General features: G+C 35.2%; 2 protein-coding genes across 2 annotated transcripts in view; both read right to left on the reverse strand.

Annotated features, from left to right (window-relative positions):
* LOC113228645 (protein I'm not dead yet-like) overlaps nt 1-10,384 on the reverse strand; it is an 11,289-nt gene extending 905 nt beyond the window's left edge. The window contains exons 1-5 of the mRNA XM_026462002.1: nt 10,347-10,384; nt 7,541-7,682; nt 6,485-6,637; nt 4,120-4,235; nt 767-881 (exon numbers count right to left, since the gene is read on the reverse strand). Coding sequence (XP_026317787.1) covers nt 767-881; nt 4,120-4,235; nt 6,485-6,637; nt 7,541-7,682; nt 10,347-10,384 — 564 coding nt within the window. The remainder of the gene's footprint in view (nt 1-766; nt 882-4,119; nt 4,236-6,484; nt 6,638-7,540; nt 7,683-10,346) is intronic.
* A 4,651-nt stretch (nt 10,385-15,035) lies between these two features.
* LOC113228646 (probable pseudouridine-5'-phosphatase) overlaps nt 15,036-15,926 on the reverse strand; it is a 30,367-nt gene continuing 29,476 nt past the window's right edge. The window contains exon 8 of the mRNA XM_026462003.1: nt 15,036-15,388. Coding sequence (XP_026317788.1) covers nt 15,251-15,388 — 138 coding nt within the window. The 3' untranslated portion in view covers nt 15,036-15,250. The remainder of the gene's footprint in view (nt 15,389-15,926) is intronic.

The raw sequence follows: 15,926 nt of genomic DNA on the forward strand, positions 1-15,926 counted from the left end.
CACACACACACACACACACACACACACACACACACACACAAACACAATGCCATGTTTAGAACGTTCCACACTCGTCCTTTATAAAGGTAACCAATTGGTATTGAATTACAAATATAATGAATATGATACAATATACATATAATCTAATCTAATAATATAAAAATATGATAAAATAATGTAATTATAATGACCCTCGACATTTATTGCTTTGACATGCGTTCCTCTTTTTTACTAATCATAATTTTTCTTTCCTTATATTATTTAGTGAACAAAATTTTACGATATGGTTTTAATAAGTAACATGACTATGTGTAATAAATGCGAACAATGTATAATATTTGCTATTAACATTTGTATGCCAGTTACTGGCGCAACACGCTGAACCATAAGTGAAACATGTAAACTGTATTTACCGTGTATGCTTACAAATAAATATGTACATATATCTCTCTATCTCTATCTCTGTACAGAAAAACCGACCTCAAAAGTTCGTGAAACTACATCTATTTTCCAAGTTTTATTGAAATCCGTTACCGGAAAGTGCGCGAAATCGGATTCATACCGTAGTTTAATATATATTATATAATAATATATATTATATAATATTTTCTTTTAAACTCAAATGGGACCATCAAAATCGGTTCGTAATTGTCGGAGTAATCACGTAACATACACACAAAAAAGTAGTCTAATTCAGAACCTCCTTTTTTGAAGTCGGCTAAAAACATAGATGTCACAAATACAAGTAATAATAATATAGCCTTACGTCTTCAAACACTCGGAGAATAGCAAAGTTTATGGGCACCATCATAGTTGTAGCAGCAGTATTGGTTATCCACATTGACACGAACATCGTTACGAAACACATTGCAAAAAGTATTCTAGTAAAAAAATAAAATTAATCAATCATATAACAGTTGGTTGGTGCAAAAAAATAAACCGTAAGTGCTGAAATAGTGGAACAGGCGTTAGTCTAACCACCTGCCCCAGTTCTTCAAAGCATAATTGTATAACAACTGATTCATAGTGTTGTTAATTTTTGACTAAAAATGACAAATAGTGAAGCTGCAAATTCGGAACGACGGCGCGTGCAGCGGAGCGTCGTTTGGAGCGTACACGCTGCGCCACTGAACATACCAACTTGTATTGAGGTGCCTGGGTAACAGCCTTTGTAGTGTATACTTGAGCGTCCAGGGGGCCTACCACCTTTCCAAAAACAATCTTATTTCATTGTAAGCATAAAGTATGCTTATAATAATATTAGTCATATTCGAACCGTGACGAACCTGTCAAGCAAGTAATGTATTATTGCTAAAGTGATTGAAAGAACGAATGATTTCCCAATATTGTCTATTCCTTACTAAAAATAGGAAACAAATCAACGCTATATGAATTATATAATGCCATTTCTTTGTCTTGTCGTAGTATAATGTTTAAGGGTACTTAATATTACTTACATTCAGAGAATTCTAACTGATAAAAAAAAAGTATGTAACAATAAAATCTATTAAAATTACGTTGTTTTCAATTATCTTTGTAGAAAACAATAAATGAAACAAGCGGAGTCTTCATAATCACGTTGTGAATTCCGAGTCTAGTGTCGACTGTTAGTACCGCCAAGGAGCGTATAGATGTCGCTGTCATAATAAATTATTTCCTATTTACTATTAAATAAAAAAAATAATCAAAATATTGAAGAGATTTATGTAAATAAAAAAAAGTTCAACTTGTAATCATTACAAATCAATATTTAGACAATACTTCGAAAATAATAGTGTTTCCACTGCGTCCCAGTAACAATTTTAAGATTGCTAAATTTGACATAAAAACAAAATTACTTTAATGTTAAAGTCGTGTCACAGTACGAACTGAGTGAGTGAATAGTCACAAAGCTGCCAATGAAACATCATAGTTTTAACATTATAATAAGCTTTAAAGTAAGCTAAGCTAAGTAAGCGCGTCATGGTACGAAAATTCAATGTAAGGTTAAAGTAATATTGTTTTAAGAGGTTGTGGTAGGCCCCCTGTTCAGTGAAAGGGCGGGGCATTGTAGTAAACGTGCAAGCTGGTTCACTTATCGTATTTAAATCCGTTAGGGCGTTTTCGATAAACCGTTTGAACATAGGAACGTTTTCGTATTTCCACGAGCATTATACAGGTGGTGTTTTGTTCAGTGTGTCAAGATTTTCCAGTGAAAGAGCTTAGGTGTGGTTATAAATATGGAATGGGAAGATATTGCCGTATTTAGTAGAAAACGCTTTTTTATATGACTAGTTTAATAAAAGAATTGATTGCACGATATGACTTATTTTATTTAATGAATGATGGATTATTTTAAATTCACGAGTCAGACCGTGTTTGCATTTTTATTATTAACATTTCCAACGACATTATGACAAGATACTCTTCCAGAAGAATCACATTCACAAATTAAACATGAAAGCAAATGGTTATTAATTAACATCATTATTAGTACAAAGTAGAACCAAAAATATTAAAACATGTAACTAATTAATCCGTAAAAAGTATTTGACCTCAACATCTAATAACTATGGTACTTATACAGTTAATTATGAATAATCACAATGTGAAAACGGGTTTTTTACGATTATTGAATTAAATAAGTAAAAAACACTCAACAAATAGCATTGATACAAAATATAATTTCATTATTTCATTTTAAGTAATTTTTGTTGGGTACTAGCTACAAAGTAAAAATGTTGAATTCAGTGTAGGTATGCCTTGGTTATTAAATCTCGAGTGCCTCATTATCCTTAGAATCTGGCAATGTTTAACTTTAGAAATTTAAGTAAGACTCGAACTACCTACCTAATACGGGTTTCAAGATAATTAACCGTAATAAGTTAAACCTAACAGTGCTTAAAAATAAATTGTAGCAACACATCGAGTACATAACCAGAATTAGAGACGAAATAAGGGTTATACACCTCCGGCAATTCATCAGGCAAATGGGCCTTTATATCACTTTTAAATATCAACTCTCATTTGCACTGAAATCACAAATTAGAAAGCTGAAATAGTACAGCGGCAACAACTGACCTGTGTGTAGGTCTCCGTATATTCCAAAAATATTCTGTATTTGTTGTAATAAAGATAATATCACTAACTATGGAGGGCTGTTCTATGCGGTGGTGTAGGAAAATAGCAAAAATCTAATTACAAACAAACGGAATCACATTTCATCGGTAATTAAATATATGTATTTTTTTCAATATTCGTCCATTATATACTCGATGTAGTAACATTATGAACTTTAGTCGTTTCATTCAAACGCATCATTCAATTGTCGGGAGGAGTAGGTATCTGGCGCCTTTCAATAAATTATCTCAATACTTTTCTTGCTCTGAGTCGAAACTTATTCACAACCGTAACTAGAGTCTCATTTAGCGATCTGTGGTGTTTCCACCATCGCACGGACCTACAGCCGTTACAAACTAAAATTAAAAAGAATGTCATTACAAAAGTTTGAAAGGTCTTGGACTGAAAAGTTCTGTACACAGAACTATAATGAGTTTCAAAAACAAATGTGCAAGTGTGAATCGCGTTTACGCGCGTCATCTGCGCGTCGTAGGCGCGTATAAAATACGTTGTGTGCATAAGCACTTAAGTTAAGCTTGTTTACTCATTATAACTTGTGTATTTTTAACTTTCATTAAATCCTTACATTTTTCTACTTTCCAACTTCTAACTAACTTAACTAACTACAACCGGGACGTTAAGGTCATACGCTTTTGTTGAATAAAACCGAAATTACATTTTATGACACAGCAAATATGATTTAAAATTGTAACAATAATTGAACACTGATTAAACCAAAATGTAATAAATAAAAATCTAACTATTGTTTACGATATTTACAAGAATGTAAAGTCAACCTCTATACCTCTCGACAAACCTACATTAGTAGGAAATTAAAGCAAACGAAAAATTAGTCATTATATTTTTTCAAATTAGACCTAAAATAAAAAAATATATACATATATGAGCAGTCTTTATGAGTGTTCCGCTAAATGAGCCGGTGCGTGTAGTCATGTATGTTTAAATGCATTTAAAATGTATTTACCTAAGTAAAGTACTAGAGTTATAACGTGATCTTACTTATAATGAGAGTATCCAATAGTTCTGATAAAGCAGAGAGCAAATCGTTTATGCAAACCTGATTGTTCTATAGCAGATGCAAGAAATAAGCTTCCTATGAATAGGAAAATAGTGTCCTGTAACAAGAAACAATGATTTATTTATCTATATAGTTCATTGACCTTTAATTTGTAGGTTTTTTTATTATTTCATGGATGTTTTAACGAAAAAATGTGCAACCCAATTAATAAATTACTTTCAACGCTGAAAAATCATTGTTAGACATTAATGAATTTTCCGAGCCGATATTGATTTGATTGATTGATTGATTTACTATTATAGGGTTTAATAGAATATAATATAGATTCGAGACTGAAGAACTGATGGCGTGTTTACACGGGGTTCGAGTGCTGCCTTCGAGAGACCTGCTGGTCAAAGGTGACAGGCGCAGTGGCAGTGCCCTTCAGATCTTTGCGATTTACAGCTCTGAGTGACACCAGACGCACGACTTGTTCGTCCCGTCACTTGATATTATAAAATAAGACTACTTTGCTTTACCGAAGGAGTTGCAATCGACTCGATGTTTACACCAAGTCGACAGCCGCCGCTTTCATAAGCGAATTCGGCTAACAAAGGCGGCGGCTTTACACTGAAATTTTAACAAACTGATTTAGAAGGTAGTTTTTCTCCGGCCCCAGGCACGCCCATCGTCGTCTACAGAAAAACCGAGTCACTCGATAGTGATTAAGCGCAGGCCACACCGCGAACGAAGCTAAGATAACTTAGCTTAGCTCACGTAGGGTCTATAGATACGTGCGAGGGTGAAGGACAGCAAAAGGGCGACATGGCTTAGTGGGATCGTTGGGTTAGTTTAGTTAGCTCGGTTAGCTTAGTTGGCGGTGTGAACCGAAGTATGAATAGATGTCCCGGCTACGTGAGCTAAGTTAGCTTAGCTTAGTTCGCGGTGTGGTCTGCACTTTACACCGACTCGGTCGACATGGACAACGAACTACGGCCGTCAAACGATTCATTGTTCATTCCCACTTAGAGCGCATTTATTCCAATTTTAAAACCATTTTCATCACGCTCACCTCACGCTGCCGCCGCGCAGCGACCGCGTGCATCTAACGTCATGGCAAAATACCTACGATCTCTTTATTTAGCATTTACGTTTTACTTAAATGAGCGTCCCGGACACGCGGGCGAGACTGGCTTGAATTTGGTCTACGCGGTGGTCGCGCGGTTGTAGGTACGTACTATTCAGAGGAATTTAAATGTTGTTGCTTAGTAAATAGAAATCAGCTTCGCCATTAATGTACATGAAGGTGAGGTAACTGGGCGGTCGCCGCGCGGCGGCCGCGCGGAAACTTTCTCTTCGTGGAACTGGGCACTTAGGCCACAAATTTGCAACGGTCGTGGTGCGTTCAGCACAGCGTTCAAGGTTTACGCGTCTTGTGTTGGATACATACACAAGACACGATGTGCGTACAAACTTTAAACACTCCGCTGTACGTGCTGCTGTTCCGAATTTGTGGCCTCAGGCTGTTGCTTTCGGCGGGCAAGCAATGCCGTCCTGTCGACCTAGTGTAAATGCGCCATTATTATCACTTTTCACTTGAATCATATTTACTTCATCTTTACAAAAAATAAACAGTTGCTCTATTTTATTTACTTTCATACATTTAATAGTTACAACGTTTCAGTAGCCATGACTGATCTACCATAGGACCTATAAACGGCCCGAAGCGCTGGTTTGTTTGAAAAAACAAATATACGAGATTTATACCTGAAAAATTAGTTTCGTTACCAATGTGTGCTCGGTCAGTTAGTTGAAGATTGTCATTTTTGTGTTGGCTAATGTGAAATAAATATATAAATAATGCGCGCATTAATAGCCCCACACCAGGGAAACCCTGTGTTGCGGGTGCCACGGACACACACATAGACAACCACAAATTACACCCAAACTCACGAAATAAATAAATAGCTTCTTCCGGCCCGGTAATCGAACCATTCGGCCACATGCGCAGTAAAACCATCTTATGTTTTTATTGTCAGTGGAAGAAGTAGCTTTCTCTAATTTCCCGCAACATTAATAACAATAATAACAAATAACTATAACAACAACAACGCACACACTCAACATAGCCCCGCACTAGGGAAACCCTGTGTCGCGGGTGCCATGGACACACACATAGACAATCACAAATTACACCCAAACCCACGAGAGAAATAAATGTAGGTCATACAAATATTTCTCCCGGCCCGGGAATCGAACATAGGACCTCTGCGTGGCAGTCCGGCATGGTAACCGTTCGGCCACGGAGGCAGTTTATCTATCTTAATAAAGTTAATCTAATTTAAATTATTATAACAAGTAACTTACATTAACGTAACACTGGATAGTATTCAAAGTGGACATAACCCCAGTGGCCGGAAAGATGAAAAGGGGCAATAAGGAGGTCACAGGTAGTGGGATACATTCCGTCATCCAATATAGAGCCATTACGACTAACGTGTAGCCCACCCATTGGTGTTTCTACAAAAAACAAAAAAAATACAAAATTAGTAAGAAAATTTGGCAATTTTTAGTTAAACCAACCAGGGCTCGAAATCACGCTCTAACTCTGGCTCCAACCTGGAATACCCTTCGCGTCGTGAAAATTACAAATGCTTAATAACCTAAATGTTTAAAGCCCTAGTACCATTAAAATTTATAATTATTTTTCATACTGACGCATAAAACCATTTTAAGCACTTAACCAATTATTGTCGATGGAAAATGGAACATCTCTCTTCGATAAGAAGGTTGCATTAGCGTATATCACAAATATTTATTAAAATATGTAGAGAAAACTAGAGGCTAAAAACCTACGAAACTAAAATATTTAATAAGGTTCATTTTTAGCCGTCACCTTCGGTTGGTATCAATTTTTGAGAGTATGTTATCCGATTTGTGTGTACAATCTACCTAAGCTCTACAAAAATTGTATATGTATAGTTTTATATAGGGCGTTCCAGTTGTGATTTTCTTTACAAAACAAAGAGAAAGAGTATCTCTAGATCGTGGCAAATGGAAGCCACGGTCATAAGTCAAAGTTTGGTGTTCAGAGTTCAAAGCTAAATTCTCGAAATTTCTGGCGTCAGTGTAGGATGAGTACTTCACACGTTTTCCGAAGGTTATGAACCTTCTTCGACAGGCAGGTTTCATTGCGATGTTTTCCTTCACCGAAAAACTCATGGTAAATTTCATATCTAATTTCGCACATAAATTCTGAGAAACTGAGAGGTGCGAGTCCGGATTCGAACCCACGGCCCCTGCTTGAGAGACGTTAGGTCAAACCATAAGGCAACCACGGCTTTTTTATATATTGTATAACATTAAATTCGTTATAACGTATATTTTATATAATATAAAAATTGTTAATTTACAAAGACATACCGCAGGCGGGATAGGTGAGGTAATGATGCTTATACACGATAATGGAATTACAACGGCAAGCAATCCGCGCCAGTGCACAGCCATAAATATCGTTAATCTATCCCATACTGTTACATGTAGTTCTCTCGGATCTACTTTAAACCTGGTGGAAATATCAAAGCTTAGAGTCAATACTAAATCCAATACCTGTAACTCATTGCTTGTGAAGATCGGTGGTGAAGTGGTAAGTCGACATTAAGGATCACTAGGTTGGTTAGTGGGCGGGCCACGCGTTGCCTAGCTTATGAGCGTCTATATGAGTGTCAACAGCGCGCGTCAGTTGTCGTTCAAATGTACAAGAAGATTGTTTTGTGAAAAAATAGAAATATATCATGTCGCGTAAGTTTAAAAAATACTCCGGGAGTGATTTCATTTCATAGGTGAGTACTGAAACTCTGTATTTTCTAATATTTTGAACAATACAAAATTAATATTTCGAAACAAGAGTATGTTGTGGAAATCCGCTTGGTCGCTAGCCATCGCCGCCCTCAAAAGAACAATTTGAACGCTCAATGAATTGCTTGCACTAGCGACGTACTCCACTTGGTACTGGGTCCGCGTGTTGTAATCAAATTATCGATAAGTAGAAACTCTGTATTTAAAAATCCGGTTTTGGTTTAGTTAAACATTTTTTTAAGAAGAAGCAAATACAGATCATGGCAGAAGGATTTAACTGTAATAAGGAGTAAATACAGATCAAGGCAGAAGGACTTAACGGTAACAAGTAGCAAATACAGATCCAGGCAGAAGGACTTAACGATAACAAGTAGCAAATACAGATCAAGACAGAAGGATTTAACGGTACGAAGGAGCAAATACAGAACATAAAATCAATGTTTCTAAAATACTTAGAAAAAGATACCTATTATTACAGGTAGATCATTTGGCAACAAAGGAACTAAAAATAACGCCAAATACCTTCTAATGTTCTATGTGCTTTAGCTATTCTATATTTACTGTCATTATATTTTGATTTATAAAGAAAATAATCACTGTAAATAGAATTAGCCGTAGCACATAATATAATAGTCTTAATTGCAAAAAAATTACTCTTCTTTTAATAGTGTTCATATTCTACGTTTGTTTCATTGCCATCATCTATGATCGGAACATCTTTTACATTCCCATATCTTAAACGTCAAATTATTCTATAAATAAATAAAATAAACGGGTCAAGCGTCGTTTTGAGTATTTATTTAACACTAAGAAAATTACTTAAACCAACCAAAACAAAAAAAAAAACGGGAAGAAATAGCTTAAGTGACATAGTTTTCCGAAACTGTTTAAAGTAAAAGGACTCAAGCGACGTCGCACCTAATATCGGTTCAAAGTAAATAGATTCAAGCAAAATGGTACTTTATGGTACAATCGTACTCAACTCTGGACTAGGTAAGAAAGGCTCAAACGACGTTTTCCTAAAAAAAATAAAAGGAGAAACGGCTGAATAGACATGAAAATAAATTATGAGCTTGTTAAAGTAGACTCATATACCTAGTTTAAAAAAAAAACAGAAAATTATGTCGCTTAACACTATGATGTAGGAAATGACCCCCCAATTCGCGACGGAATTAAAACGCCAAAATTCTCCAATTGACGTGAAGCATAGGATCAATAGACGCGATAAAAATCGCTGATTCCAATGATGTATATATCTCAATATCGCCCAAAATGTCGCTTGAGTCAATTCACCTTTTAACTGTCGATATTATCTTTAGCACAGGCAGGAGGTCTTTTCTATCGGCGGCGCGCCGAAGCTTTGTGGTTATAAAACTGTCAGGTTTTAGTTAAGTTTGAATAATTAGTGTGAGTGCGCAATCTTCGTAATCAAATTCATTTAAGTGTAACTGCGCTGTTTTGTTTTAGTATTAATTTTTATTGTTAAAATTGTAGGTAAAAAGATAAAATTACAGTCAGTTACAATATTTTGTTTTTGTTTTGGTAATTTTTCACCCCAGGTTTCCTTAAAATATAAATATTTATATTCGCGTGTTACTATAAGTCTAGAATGACTCCAAAGTTTGAACATTAGATAATATTACTGTACAATGATATTTTTGCATAAATCTTATCGAAAAATATACTTGCATCCTCGCTATTCAGATCACCACACCCCAAATAATAAAAATAATAAATAGAAAATATTACTTTTTACAAAATTTTAAACTAGGAAAAAAGGTGGTGCTATAAATTTGCTATCACGAGGAGTAGACGAGTCCTCCTGAGATACAGTTTGTACAGACAGGCCGTACACTACGTAAAAGTGCATGTGTAATATTGCGCTTGCAATTTTCTTGCGTCCGTGGTTTTATTTATTTAAATCCAGCAACTATGACCAATACAATATATACTTTAAAGACTAAAAACATGCAATATAATATAAAAATTACATACGTACTATATTTTCTACGTACGTACACGGCTTTTTTCACACTGTTGTGCTTTCCTTAACATCAATTCGTTCTACAAATTATTGATAATTTTGTTGGTTAGGATCTTGGCAAAATATACCGTTTGAACCAAGAATAATTTAAATTGTGCCGAACAATAATTTAGAGTAGGGACTATTTTATTAGCAAATACACATCATCCACAGCTCGACTTGTTGTTTGTGTAAGCCTCCAGTAGTTTGTGCTATCTACCATGATCCTGTGCTAGTCTCACATTCAATCTCTTTGTGAATACATTATTCTATTAATGTCCGCAGATTGTATGCTGGTTGGTATATGGATATATGGTTAATGGATGAGTTAATACTCTAGGTACTTACAAAACTCCGCCCTCGCCAGTTCCCTTGCCCTTCGGCATTTTAATACGTCCGGATTTTAAACAACACTCGTAACAAAAAATCAAGACGTAAGTCGAAAGCACGGCTACGATCAAACAAAATGACAGCTATATGTATTCTTTTGTCCTGAGGTTATTTTGTACGTGTTTGAGAAACATTTGAATTTAGAATAATAAAACGATAGTCATTACCAAGGAGTATGCTACTTTCTAGTAAGAGATCTATCACTCATCTAGGATATCGAGCCTGCACAAAGTATATATCATTGCCCTGTATATAAGATCATTGCCTGCACCCAATGATATATAAGGTCATTCATCACCTGCACTCTTATTTTATCTGTATAATATCACTACCCTGCAGCTAATACCTCACTACCTTATCAGTGCACTTTGGCCTACCTATAGTACGTTCCAGCTCAAACTGAAATTCAAATAACCTGTATTTAATAAGTAAGCAAATAACACGTCACTTGTCGTCTGTTATCATCATAGTGATTAAATTCTACAGCTTTTCGAAAGGCAGATTTCCCTGAAAATAATGAGTAAGAATCTCGAGGATTTGCTCTTTGTAAATAAAAATTGTACATATTTATCATTTACTGTGTTCCGGTTTTGAAGGGTAAGGGTGCTGGTATAAATTGCCGTCACACAGGACTTGTCAAATAATTCTGAATCAAAATTTCTGACATATTCGATGATTACTACTTGGAGGCGGTCACCGCCCGAAGCTCTGTGATCGTAATTCTACAGCTTCTTTTCAGGCTCAACTCGCATTGACCATGGTTTATATGTTTGATTTATTGGTATTGGTAGTGTAACTTGTACAAAATTTACAAATAAAAACAATCTCCTCCCCAACAAACAAAGCGGCTTTAGAAACACGTGCACTATATAGTGGAATATATAACAGAATGCTTCTATCTCCGCGATTTATACCTATAAAGACTAAACTATCCCAACGCAATGTTTCAGATAAGTGAACACACCCCCTTAAATTACGGTGTAGGGCAAATACAAATTATTAATTTCCTAAAATTACATTTAGTTTAATGCAGAATAAAAAAAAACGTTAAGTCTCTCGTTTTTACTACATTGCGTTTGCAAGAACTAACCGTAGCGTGCCTAAATTTCATAATGTACGAACACATTCCCTTTAAACCCGTAAAAAGACACCCAACTCCACATCATGAATTTCACATATTTTTAACCGACTTCAAAAAAGGAGGAGGTTCTCAATTCGACTGTACTTTTTTTGTATGTACAGACGGAAGCTCATCAAGATACATATCTTGTTCTTGTTCGAACACAATTTTAAAGCTTAATGTGCTGTTGACTACATGTTAGGCGATAACTCCGAATTTGTGAACAGATTTTGATGATTCTTTTTTGTTGGAAAGAGGGTACTTCGGTGTGGTCCCATTTAAATTTAAAGAAAATATTTCACCTCTAAGGGTGGCAAACTCGGGGATGAATCCAGTTTCGCGCACTTTCTAATAACCGATTTCAATGAAACTAGGTAAATAGGTGTAATTCCACAAATTTTTGAGGTCGGTTTTTTAGTAATCTGCACTAAGATTATTATTTGTTTCTGTGAAAGAGCTCATCCAGTAAAGTACGACCACTTTACCCATTCTGCCGCAAAGTTGTAATGAGTATTACTGCGTTTCGGTTTTGAAGGGTAAGGGTGCTGGTGAAATTCCAGACACATAAGACTTTTCAACTTATGTCTTTGCGATTTGAAGCTCTGAACGGCACTGCAACTATTATGGACAGGCGTCTCGCTTACCATCAGGCGCAAGATTCGTTAGTCCCATCACTTGGAAGAATACAAAAAATTTAAAATGAGAAAACCATTAACACAACAAATAAACAAAGTTATTGTAGCCGCCATACTCAAGTAGAAGATGTAGAGGATCTCGTCGAACTCGTTAAATTAAAGACAATTTTGTAGTTGACTGTACTGTATTGACAATAGGTAACTAGTTTCAGACGTATATAGTGCCATTAATCGTTAAGCAGTGGTGGTTTCTCATGGAAGAACAAATTAAAAATGAACGATTTCTTTGACCTTTGTGAGTTTGTACAAAAAAATCGTTAAGTAAATATGTAATACCTGTCGTTAAAATGTGTTTTTTACAATACCAAGTGACGGCACGAACAAGTCGTGCGCCTGAAGGTAAGCAACACGCCTGTCCATAACAGACGTCGTGCCACTCAGAGCTTTAAATAGCAAAAATCTGAGGGGCACTGCCACAGCATCCGTCACCCTGAGACATAAGTTGATAAGTCCCATGTGCCTGTAATTTCACCAATGTGGTGTTAGTTGGTGCAAAATAGACCTACGTAATATCCAGTCAACACTCGTCAAGTGTACGAGCGTTTTGTAACTGAATCCAAAATTATATTAAATTAAATTGATCGGAAGAGGCAGATTTTTTTTACTAACTTCGAGATTCAAAATAAGTAAGTAAATATAGGACTGTTCCCTGGTATTACTCAAGCGAGCTAATGATTCCTTTTTTAAATATTGTAAGGCAATTGTATATGGCAATAGATTGACAAAAAACATCGTACTTTATTTAGTAGACAGTATTTACTTGAGGCAGCTTCGTTTTGATGTCTTTGTTTAATGAAATGTTGCCTTATTTTGACGAGGATAAAATTTATGTTGCATTGCTCGCCTGAATACAGCGCCGCGCCGCGTCGCGCTGCGTCGCGTAGCGTCTCCGCGGTGTGAATCAACGCTTAGGAGCGTGGAAATTATAGTTAAGTAAGACAGAATGGAACATAAAGTGTGATTTATTCTTGATCGAGAGTTTCACTACAAAGAACCACTACTAAAAACAAATAAATTTTCTACGTAAATCTCACATTAACTAGCATTTTGAGCGTAGTTTTAGTTACATGCCTTTATATACGAAGTATGAACGCTTATTTTACACACAAAATTAATCACCCATTTCACAAAAATTATAAAAATTATCAAATACAAATGGGTTTGTAATCGGCCTTATTTTCAAACCACCAGTAGGTACCAGCCAGCTTTTTTTATACAAAATTACGAAACTCGGAAATATCAATGAATTCTGCATGTAATGAAAACGTAATGTTATAATTCTAGTGTACAATTGGTTTAAATATTTGTAATATAATATTATTTTGCAGAAAATGAAATCAATATTTATATAATTTATTCATGAACAGGACCGGCAATGGCCTGATTGAGAAGGATCAAGTTTATTATTAATAAATATTTTTTTAATAACTCAAAGATGGTGGAATTGAAAAAACTAAAATTTGAAAGTTGAAAAGAAATATTACTGCATGGATGCGAATAATTTATTTTTATTTAGTTACGCCAGACAGTATGTGGCTTCGTGTATAGATTTGCTATATACTAAGTCTATGGTTTCGTGTGCGGTATGTTGGTTCCACTTTCTGTGAAAATTGTTTTCGTACACTTTTTGTAACATTGATGTCCACTTGAATGCGACACGTTGTTTAGCTATCCTGAACGGAGAACACACTATTTTTTCAAGAATGGTATAAATTATATTTTCATTTTATTACAATTTTTATTTCCTATTTATAAGTATAAAACCTGAAGATATTTATTTCAAGCCATGACTTCAAAATTATGCTGATAAAAACATATATATATTGAGATTGTTCTAGTTACTCCTTTATTGTTCTTTAAAAGAATATATCTCATAAGAGGAGCTGCTGTAGTGGCTCGATTCGATGAAAAATATTTAAAAATAATAAAAAGTGAAAGGACTATTCCATTACTGGACTAAACTTAATTTTGGACTAAAATAAATAAAATAGGAAATTAAATTATTTTATTAACGAACCATACTAAGTCAGCCGTGACTATGGGACCTGTAAAGGGCTCGAAACGTTGGTTTGTTCAAAACACATATTATATAAGATCATTGAATATACTCGATTTGGATCCGAAAAAAGTAGTTTCATTTCTTAACATTGTTTAGCTTCTTATATGAAAGTTCATTTGTTCATAATTTTGACGGCACCCAGGCGGAGAAAAAACATGACGTTACTGTCACAAAAATGCTTATTGGTGACGTCATGAATTGTATAAATACGCAACGGTCATCTCATCACTCATCACATACGTTTGAAAAATTTTAAGAAAATGACATTCCGATTAGAGATTTCCACAATAAAAAAATATGATTTTTACGTGTTTTGCAGTAATTCCAATTCCAAAATGGTCATTGAACCATTCACTTTACCAGGACTAATTACTTAGAAATTTGCAGGCAAACTGAATTACCTTAAAGTCTTTATATTAATTAAACGATAGAATTATAGTATACTCGTATAGAGCCTGGATTGGCGCAAAAGCAGGTTTGAATCCTATCAGTGCCTCTACCACAAGATTGCAGTGACAGTTCTCGTCAGCGACCGCTTAAAATATTTGTATACAAAATGTTGTTTCTTCTTGTGACCGCTAGTGACGCTGTATAATTTTAGTAGTTTTAGTAGCAGTAAAGCTCCTCGTGAAAGAGTTCGTCCAGGGAAATATCCCCAGGGAAATATCACCTTATCTATTTCTGCCAAGCAGTAAAGTGTTCAGTTTTCGGAGAATAAGGATGCTGATGATATTACAGGCTCATGGAACGTGTCAACTAATATCTCAGGGTGACGGGCGCACGCGTTGCGCGTTGATAACAAACTAGTGGAGTAATTTCACAAATAAATAAAATTAATATCAGTACGATATTCCATTAAGACGGGTAAAATCACTTTTATTTATTTCTAAAATTTTATGAACATCGTTAACATTAGTGCATAGTGTGTAATATTTTGTTATGTTAGCATGTACATTTTAGAACTTTTTCTATTAAAAAGAAAATACTTTTAGTTCCTAGATTTAACAGATAAGTAGGCTGGTAACCCAAAACTTTGAGGTTTAAACTCCGTTAAGGAATTTAAAAATAATGTAGATTTTCTTCTATACTTTGAATCTACTCCCGGCAATGAAGGAATCATAACCACCTGTAACAATAAAAATGCATATTATGCAATTAATATAAACTTTACATCACGTTAAAAGAAAATATTTCAGGGGCCTCCACGACGATTAAACTCAGACCAGACAACAAATGCCCATAATTTTGACAGACTCAGTGGACGAACGGTTACTATGTGGGACTGCCACCCAGAGGACCTGCGTTACATTTATTTCTGGTCTATATTCATTTGTTGTTGCCTATGGTGTGGCCGTGGTACCCGCGATACAGGGTTTCCCTAGTGCGGGGCTATGAGTGTGTGCGTTAAAACAAAACATGTCTATACTAATCACGAACCAACACCGGTACTAAAAATATTTGGTACGCTGGTGCCAAACTATACAATAATATTCCAAAATATAATTAAGAAATACAATCATTCCCTTTATTTAAAAAGAAACAAAAATTCCGTATCATAAAATTTTGTTTACCAACATACTCCGTCTTTTTTGAAGGCGGAGTAAAATGTCAGAGTTATCAATGTTAATAAAATTATAAATCGTGTAGTTGATGTTGACAGTTTT

This window comes from Hyposmocoma kahamanoa, unplaced genomic scaffold (assembly GCF_003589595.1).
Source record: "Hyposmocoma kahamanoa isolate Upper Pololo Valley unplaced genomic scaffold, ASM358959v1 232, whole genome shotgun sequence".
Lineage (NCBI taxonomy): Eukaryota > Metazoa > Arthropoda > Insecta > Lepidoptera > Cosmopterigidae > Hyposmocoma > Hyposmocoma kahamanoa.